We start from the raw sequence: 10,063 nt of genomic DNA on the forward strand, positions 1-10,063 counted from the left end.
TTTACAGACCTAAGCAGCTCTGCCTTTGGAGACTATAAAGAAGGTTTTGTGAGTTCTCCTTTAAGTTGGCTGTATGCTGTGCACTGTTTGTATAGATTCTTCAGTGAATATCTGATTCTCCTGGGAAGCCATGACAGGAAAAACAAAGTACGTGGAGTATATGGGGACACCACCACTTATCAAGCTATATACTTAAAGAGGACTTGAACTGGTTAAAGGTGCCCATACACTGTGCGATTATTGCACAATAATCGCGGGAAATCCCGCGATCGTGCGATAATCGTAAAGTGTATGGAAGGCGTGCAACCGTTTTTACTGTACGGTCGCACGTCTTTTGTCTTAGGAGCATGCTAGAAAACCAGCCGAGAATCGTACGATTTTCGGCTGGTTTTTAGCATGATCGTAAGATCAATGCCGCCCTGGCCGGTTTGCGCACGCGCACACTGCCCGTTCAGCATTGCCGTCATCGGAAGCCCGCCCCCCAGGGGGGCGGGCTTGCATTGATCGCAAGTACGATCTGCCTGTCCAAGATAGGCAGATCATACGTTTTTTTAATTACTTTGCAACCATCGCAAGACTAAGGTCTTACGATGGTTGTAAAGTGTATGGCCACCTTAAGTAAAGCCAAAGAACTAGTCATAAGTAATGTATCGCCTGTGGTCTCCCTGCGGCTAATAGTTTCCCAATTGCTGAATTACCATACTTTGCTCCACACAGTGGGAGAAGTACCACACAATTGAAAGAAAAGTAAAGGCAAACCGTTTTTTTAGGCTATGCTTCTCTTTTGGGTCACAGTAGTACATTTTCTGATGTACTCCTTAGACCCATAGTTAACTCATGGTGGGCTACTGCCTGGCTATATGCTGACAGTGCAGAGGCTGAGAAGGATCCCGACACCATCTTACCTAGCTGACACTCGACTGTGCCTCTTAAGCCCTCGTTCACACCTGACCGTTTTGTAGCGCGTTCTACGCTCGACGAACGCTCTACAAAACGGTCAAAAATATAAATTGCATTGTAGTCAATGCCCTCGTTCCCACCTTGCTGTATTTCTGCCCGTCCCTAACGCCCTACAAAACGGCCCACGCCTGAAAAGGTCCAGGTACTACTTTGGGCCGTTTTGTAGGGCGTTTTCCATTGGGATACAGCCAAGTAGCCTTCGGAATTGCGCGACGGTCGCGCAACTTTTTTACCGCGTATCGCGGTAAAAAAACCGTGCGACAGACGCGCATATTACAATACGCCTAGGTGTGAATTAGAGCAAGCCACACCAGCTCCCTCCCGTCTGTAGCTCCAGTTTGCCCAACCCCACTCAAAACTGTGACTGCCAGTTCCCCCTCCTGGCCGAATCAGTGGCTGGGACAGGGGGTGGCAGTCACATTTTTGAGTGGACTTGGGTTATTTCAGCCCAACTAGGTTTACACCAAGCCCAAGCTCATCAGTACTTTTCAATGAGGGCAGAAACCGAGAACTGACTGATTAGTGGTCATGTGATTTTTCAGCTGTTGGTCTTAAATCCCGCACAGGACAGCCGCAGTTCCCCATGTTTTACTCCTCCCATGCTTCTCCTTTAATAAAAAGAGTCTGTGACAAACTTTGTCTCAACTAGAGTGCAGCCAATTAGCTGTAGGATTATAGAGACTGTCTAGCTTGTGCAACTTCTGTTTTTCATCTGCCTGGTGACAGCACAGCCAAGAGCAGTGAAGCAGGCTGATGGAACCAGGTACTGGTTCCATGTGATAGGACGGTGACAAAGTGGAGAATGAAGAGCTTTGGGACCAGAGTGTAGATTTGTCTACAGTTGACATACTTTGAGGCCTGAGATGGACAAGGCGAGGACACTGCAATGTGCTAACCAAACTGACTTTGTCATCGTGGTCTTTACTGCCAATTACATATTGCCTGTGCACTCACTTTGCTACTTTCCATGGCGACAGACAGTAGCAATGAGTAAACCTGTTGTAGCACCTCATCTTCTCGGTCCTCGTTCTGTAGTGTGTCCCAGAGATGCATGTGAGCAGATTAATCAACAGACTGTTTTTTTGTCTGTTTTAACGGAGGCAACATCGACAGGATGACAAGGTAGAGCTGACTCCTTATGTGGAAAGAAGTGTATCATATGGCAGTGAAGATCACACAGCATACACTCCTAGGATCTCTTCTGTCACCTGGAGATTACCGTAGACATTTGGGTCATCTATCACAGTCTCCGCTAAACCACACACAAGTATTGGGACACCAAACCCAGCGCAGCACCTACCTGGGCAGGAATGGAGACCATCAGTTGCATTGGGGGTGGAGGGAAGTGCACACAGGAAGGGCTAAAGATTACACGCAGAGGCACAGGCTGACAATTGTCTCTGCTGATTTTGGCGCAGACTTTTATCAACTTGTAGTATGATATCAATTTATCCCACTAGGAATCCTTGGTCACTTACAGATCTTTGAGCTCAACATAATCTTTAAATGTAACACAAACCTAGACCAAATCCCTTATACTTCCTAATCCTCAGGCAAAATCCAGCATTGTTGTGCTGCAGAATAATAATAAATGGCAGTAGATCTGGTAATATACAGCAGATCCGGTATACAGGTGTCACCGAAGGGGAAGGCTGGCCACTTTGTGAGGGTGTCATGCACTAAACTATGTACTAACAACTTGCCCATTGTAAGTGAAGGAGGTGAAATGAATAAGTGATTATATATTAATATGTCACATATTAACGCTAAACTCTATGCAGATATAAAATACATAAACAATGCAGCTCTGTCAATGTTCTTGCATCAAACAAAGCTAACTTAATGATGCATTCAGTGTAAATGCCTGAATTTGACTTGGTATCAGGCTCTTGCAGTCCCCGTACAGCAGAGCTGGAGCTTAAGAGGAAGAAGCAGCACAAAGAACCAATCAGTTCATGTGCTGACAGGAAGCATGCTGATAGGAAGAGAGAGCAGAGTAAGAGAAAGAGAGGAGCCCAACACTGTGGTGGTTCTCATTTCACTGTCTAACCACAGATTGGGGTGGGTCCAGGATGACCTGGGCCGAGAGGAATTTTGTGAAGTGATTCTGGCCATCAGACTGAGGATATCAAACAGAAGAAAAAAGTACTGGAGGAAATCTCTGGATTGAAGCTGAATATTGTAGCAAAAGCCGGTTTTGTTGTTTTCTCTTTTAATGGGCTATTAATTTTTATCTTTAATAAAATGTAATATTTTATTCTATAGACAGGAAATAATTTTCAGAATAGGGTTTCATCTGGTGTGTTTCTTTCGTATATCTGCTGTAGTCACCGCCTATTACGAAAAGTGCTCCGTGGGGACCCAGCTGCCATTTGTAAAGGTTAATGCCAGGTTGCAGCATTGTATGGCTGGAATATATTGCCCTATTGGGCATTGTGCGTATTTTGCTCTGAAAACGCTATGCGCTGGGAGAAGATTGGTTCCAGGCTGTAAATATTTCCGTTAAGTGTTCGTCCGCCATGTACAGCGGTGGAAAGTGAGGCAGAAAATAGATATTTGCCGCATGGCAAAAGGTCAGCGTCATTTAACTTGTTTTCCCAAAACATTCACAGTGATGAAGTTGTTGATGTTCTTCAGCAGAGAACAAAGTGTTGGATTTTTGTCAGCAACAAATTGGGTTTATTTTCCAGTCGTTGATCTTTGTTTTCAGGTTATCTGCGGGCCGAGTGGACGACATGTTGTCCCTAGGTGTGGACAGAGAGACCTACGAATCTCCTGCCGGGCAGAGCTCTGTAACATATCTGACGCAAGGCAAAGAATTAATTATAAATGGTGCACACAATGGGGAGCTATGTCCAACAGTGGGCCGCTCGGAGGAACAACAATCGATCAATAGAACCATTTCCCTGCAGAAGAGGCGCCAGCGTATTAATGAAATTAAATCTGCCTTCTGCTGTAATACTTAATAATAAAGAGGTTGCAAAATTGTCAACTGCTGCTCCAAACAAACAGCTGTTTTCTGAGAATCGCTCCTCAGCTTTATTTCCTATTTCTAAAATTGCTACTCAATGTTGTTTCTTTTTTCTGGAACCACTCCTCAATTTTATTTCCTATTTCTAAAAAAAAATAAAAATGTTTTATTCTGTGAGTGTGACGCAGCACTGTACAACACCGTATTGAGTGATACAAGGTTGGTCTGCCATTGGCAGCATTGCCTTATGAGAAGCTCAGGGCAGCCTCCCCTTTTTGGGGTGGTCAGATAGCGCCCTCCGATATTCCTCCCGTTCCTTTATCTTATTATTATGGTGCCCATGCACCTTACGATTATCGTACGATAATCGTATGCGATCGACTTTTCGTACGACAATCGTAACGTGTGAATAGAGTGCCCGACTGATAGTACTTTACAATCGTACGACTTTTGACGGTCAAGCATGTTTGAAAACTTTGGTCGATCGTACGATGTTCACATGGTTGGTGGCGATTCTGTCCGTCAAAAGTTAAACGATTAACACTGCGCATGCGCAAACGAAAATAATTGCAGTCAATTACCGCAAGTCGTCCAGGTGTTTTTTTTTTTTTTAACTACCGCTGATTGAACCTTTCGATAATCAGGGCAGGATGGGGGCGTCGTACGAAAATCGTATGACGGTTCGATCATCGGACGATTTTTGTCCGATGTTTTGTCCGATAATCGTAAGGTGTATGGGCACCTTTAGACTTGTTCAGTAATGTGTGTTATTCTTCATCACAGGTTTTGAAGGCCTCTGAATGATTTGTATTGATTGTAGTGTAGTGAAATAACAGAAAAGGAGAATCTGATTGGTGGCTGCATACAACACAGACAGTTGTACATTCATGAGTTAGTGACAGCGATGACACTCTAAGGTAACATGAATGGATGGAGTGACATAAGATTCATCTAAAGAATTTACTAATGCAGCTAATTGTTCATAAAGAGCTGCTTGTTTATTTCTATTGTTGGCGTTATGAGAATGTTTCAGCCGAGCGGGCGGGGTGAGCAGCATTACAATTATCTGTAGTGTGGGGACAGGGTAGCTGGATTTACAGGAGTCTCATCTGTGTCTTGTCTTTCTACAGGTCACATCTAATGCCGAGATTGAAGGAATCACGCTCACACGAATCTTTGCTCAGTCCCAGCAGCGCGGTTGAAGCTCTTGATCTCAGCATGGAGGAAGAGGTGGTCATCAAGCCGGTCCATAGCAGCATCCTGGGCCAGGACTATTGCTTTGAGGTGAGTAGCATCTGTCTCACCATGTCTGAGGATAGGGAGATTTTCAATTTTTAAATCTGCTACTTTTGGAATTTTACAATTAAGGTAGTATTAAACTCTGAAACTTTTTCAGTAATGAACCCAGATCAAATAAATATACATTGCCCGGCAAAGTCATTCTTTGTATTTTCGCCAAAGCGCTTGCATTGTATTTCCAAACAGCTGGCTCCACCTCTCTCAGTTCAGCTTCTCTGAACTTCCTGTCCACTACAAGATCACAAGGGGCAGAGCATTCCGCAGCAGCTGCCATTCTACTAGCTTGGAGGAGAGGGTGTGGGGGGAGAGGGGATCAAGGAGCAGAGGACTGGATTGCCCTGCTGTGTCTGTATGTTTATGGAGACACACACAGCTTACTAGCACACACAGGAGTGGCTCCATACGACCCTGGAGAGGAAAGGAGTCACCCTAAAACAGGATATCGGGGCCAGTGCTCAGGGGACCAGCTGATTCTGCAGTAAACTAAAACTTTTAAACATGAAGTTGCAGCATCCATTGTAAGTGATTTCATCAGCATTTGAAATACCTTGAAATTCTTTTGACTTTAATATCGCTTTAAAAAACAATTCCCAGTTGGACATAAAGTGTATCCCCAGCTAAACTGTTTTGTTAAATTTTGGTGGAGTATAGAAGGATTAGAACCTTGGTCAGGTTTTTATTGCGGCCCCTATCTCCACTGAAGGTATTTAGGCTCTTAATTTGTCCTGTTGACCACTGTCACCTGCATGGATGGGACATGCAAAAAAGTTTACCGTTGTCAGCAGAACAGGAGATGGTGTCTCCTCTCTTTTTGGAGGCATTTCCTGTTGTGTTTGGGACGGGAAGTGAACGGAGGTCTCCTCAGTGGTGTACAGGCAGCATTAGCTATAGTTTAATAAATACCTATTTTTATGTCCGTAGCATAGAAATCCTTGTTTTAGCTCTTCTAGAGATATATGGTTTACATGAGCACTGCTCCTTGGATCAATATATCCTTCTATATCCAGGCATTGCTAGGAGGTTCCACATTTACAATGTCCCTTTTATATTTTAAAATTCAGCAACACAGCAGGTAGCCCAGAATATGCCAATTTGGCGCACTATCCTACACTTCTCAAGATCCCAGATATGTGACTTTAGTGGAATTTCGCTGTATGAACCATTTCTTTTACTGTTTGGTGCCATGTTAGGCTGAGGAAGTCTAGCAAGTCACTGTATTTTTCTGTGGATTACTGGACATGATGCCAGCTGTGTGTTGGCAATCATCTCCCCTTGATTTAAATTATTTTCTGTTGTGATAACCCCCTAAAGTGGTCTATATTGTTTGATGAATTGTGTTCACTATTTTATCACTATTTAAAATGATGGAACCTGAAATATTTACTTTAGCTTAAATGATGCAGGAAATGGAAATGGTTTTCCTGGTGGTATGATTGGTGTAACAAGCTCACCACAAAACAGAAAATTATATTCAGCCGTTATATCTCCACCATATATTTCCAAACAGAGCTGCCTGCTGTCTGGTTACTGTTGACAGTGGCATTTTCTCTACCACTGTGGATTGTAGAAATCTCTGCACTGTAATCTGGCAGACGGAGAGATGATGCGATAAGTTTTCAGGTCACCGGTTATGCGACGGTTCCTCGAATAACCCAGATACAATCCGACAGCCGCAGCTACAGGCAGAGAGATGAGGGAACCGCATGTGTCACTTGCAAGGTCAGGACAGACAGACATCTGGAAGAAGCAGAACTGGATACCCCACATAGTGAGACATCAAATATCTCAATCTATAGAAAAATATCTGACAATCGCCAGAAAGTACGGAAACCCACAGCAATCTTTTTATAACCTGACCCAGCTAAACAATATCTCTCCAATCAGCCGCACAAAACCGAGGTCCATAAAAATCCAACTTTATTGTTGTAAATTCCATGCAAATTTCAAAATACAAGGTATACATGACCATAGTATCTCTCCCACTCCAACACCCCTCACACGTTTCACCTCCTGGGCTTAATCATAGAGCAACTCTATGATTAAGCCTAGGTGGTGAAACACATGAGAGGCGTTGGAGAGGGAAAGATACTATGGTGGTGTATACCTTGTATTTTGAACTTTGCATGGAATTTACAACAATAAAGTTGGATTTCTATGGACCTCGGTTTCGTGCTGCTGATTGGAGAGATATTGTTTGACAAGAGCGAGCACACTCCAGCCTGCACCTGATGTCTGTATTGATCTGCAGTGTAGTAGAATTGGAGCAGCGACTCTTTTGCTTTTCTGGATACTGACCCAGCTAAAGCTTGATCTGATTGATTGTTATATGTTCCTAATGAAAACTGATCTCATGAGACAGCTGTGTATGTATACAATGTAAATATAATCTTGTATGCAGTACAAAAATACCCCATTTCCAGGGTCCCTATTCCTCTAACAGTCAGGCATATATGATACATTTTAAAGGATTAAGAGCTATATTTTACTACTCTTCCTCTGCATATCATAACTGAGTAAATCTGAACCAGAAAATAAAGCTAAGCTTCCAAGATGTGATTAGTTGCCCTGACTTCACTCTCTGCTGACAGTCTGTATGATGTGATGTGAGGAGATTGAGTGAGCACAGGCATGCTGTTGTGAGGGTGTTAGATGCTGCTCTCTTATTGTAAGGAAGGGAGGTTAAAGTGAGTAAAAAAGGTCAGTGTTTGCTTTAAAGCAGGCCTTTACACTCAAAAATGAAATTCTACCAAAGCATCCCTCTATGTATGATGATTAATAATAACATAGACATGTCAGATGTAAAATGCTGTGGTTGTGAAATACTTACACTTGCAGAGCATTCACTTCCTGCTTTGAAAGTGCAAATTACTTCAGTTTGCCAAAGTAATGCACACTGGGCTTGCCTTGTCACCGGCAGAGCATTGCTAGGAAATCTCATCTCTAATCCCATGAGATCTCAGGGAAAGGCATTTTCCTCCTGAGATGATGTGCATGGTCACATGTGCCAGTAATCTAGAAAGTAATAGGAGAGTTAGTAATCTGCTCTTAGTAAACATTGCCACTGCCAGAAGACTGGGAAGAAAAGAGAAATAAGGTAAAGAATACAAAGCTGGCAATTATCCAGAAGTATGTGTTTGTAGATTGTCATTACTAAACATTTCTAAAGGTGTGTGTGTGTTTTTATGTTAAAGATATGTGTAAAGGTCCACTTTAAGGCAACATTTTAGATTCTTGTTTTTCTGAAGTAACATTTCTCTCTTTCTGGCAGGTTACAGCGTCTTCTGGAAGTAAATGTTTCTCGTGTCGCTCAGCAGCTGAACGTGACAAATGGATGGAAAACCTGCGTCGTGCTGTTCACCCCAATAAGGTATTGTGTGATTCAGCATCTTTATTCCCCCCACCCGCAGGACAATCATGTGACAACTCAGAGCCATTTGTCTAGCAACGGGATTATGGGAAAAAATAAAAAAAGATGGCAGCCATGATGGCTCAGCTTTATCCCTCTGCAGGATAGGCATGTTGTCACTCAGCACCATGTATCCAGTAATGAGATTATGAGTAAAAAATAAAGGTGGTGCCCATAATGGCTTAGCTATATCCCCCACAGGACAATCATGTGACCACACAGCACAGTGTGTCCAGTAACAGGATTATGGTGGCCATGATGGTTAAGCTTTTTTCCCCCTACAAGAGCATTTCAGTACTACTGAGCACTGACCCCATGTGTTAAACATATACTGTATATGCACCTTACTGGCCAGAATATAACATATCCTGCTCAACTGTACACTGCACCTGGAGGGTCTCTAGAGCGTCTTCTCCGGGAACTGAGACTTGTTGTTTGTATCCATAGGACAATACCCGCCGAGTGGAGAATATGCTCAAATTATGGATTATTGAAGCCAAGGACCTTCCTGCTAAGAAGAAATACCTGTGTGAGCTGTTTTTGGATGATGTCCTTTATGCACGAACTACCTGCAAGCTGAAAACGGACAACGTCTTCTGGGGGGAGCATTTTGAGTTCAACAACCTGCCAGCACTGAAGAGCATAACCGTCCATCTGTACAAGGAGACAGACAAGAAGAAAAAGAAGGATAAGAATAACTACATGGGGCTGGTCAATATCCCCATCGCTGCAGTGACAGGGCGCCAGTTTGTGGAGAAATGGTACCCCGTGGTGTCCACCAACACCAGCAAAGGCAAATCAGCTGGCCCCATGATTCGAATCAAGAGCCGCTACCAGAGCATCAACATCCTTCCCATGGAGATGTACAAAGAGTTTGCTGAATACATCACTAATAACTACATGAATTTGTGCTCCACCCTGGAGGGAGTCCTCAGCGTCAAGAACAAGGAGGAAATGGCATCCGCACTGGTCCATATACTTCAGAGCACTGGGAAAGCCAAGGTGAGAATGATGCTGTATGAAGTAGCTGCTTCTTTTTGTCCTTATACAGTTCGCTTAAAAAGTAAGTACACCCCATGTTTAAACAGAAAAAAAGATAGATCTTTTTTCAAACATCACCTACAGATAAAGATGATATACTTGAATAAAAACACAGAAAAGTTAATTTTTAATAATTTATTCAACAAAAATACCAAAAGATGTGATGGTGTACTGTGGAAAAAGTAAATACATCCTTGGCAGCAGAAGCTGGTTTTGCTTTCTTTAGCAGCAATGGCTTTTTAGGAGTGTTGCATAACTGTCCACCAGTCTCTAACAATTCAATTTTTGACCACTTCCTCAGGCCAGTTCATAAGCCCCCATTTCCTTTTGACATATTCCTTGGTAGATTTGTTAGTGTTGTTAGATACATTTTCAGTTCGACTTCA

General features: G+C 43.0%; 1 protein-coding gene across 1 annotated transcript in view; it reads left to right on the forward strand.

Annotated features, from left to right (window-relative positions):
- DAB2IP (DAB2 interacting protein) overlaps positions 1-9,638 on the forward strand; it is a gene marked incomplete at its 3' end in the record, with an annotated part of 219,584 nt that extends 209,946 nt beyond the window's left edge. Inside the window, exons 4-6 of the mRNA XM_018564654.1 lie at positions 5,062-5,215; positions 8,499-8,597; positions 9,084-9,638. Coding sequence (XP_018420156.1) covers positions 5,062-5,215; positions 8,499-8,597; positions 9,084-9,638 — 808 coding nt within the window. The remainder of the gene's footprint in view (positions 1-5,061; positions 5,216-8,498; positions 8,598-9,083) is intronic.
- Between the last annotated feature and the right edge of the window lie 425 nt (positions 9,639-10,063).

The sequence above is a fragment of the Nanorana parkeri genome, unplaced genomic scaffold (genome assembly GCF_000935625.1).
Source record: "Nanorana parkeri isolate BGI_ZX_2015 unplaced genomic scaffold, ASM93562v1 scaffold770, whole genome shotgun sequence".
Taxonomy (NCBI): Eukaryota; Metazoa; Chordata; class Amphibia; order Anura; family Dicroglossidae; genus Nanorana; species Nanorana parkeri.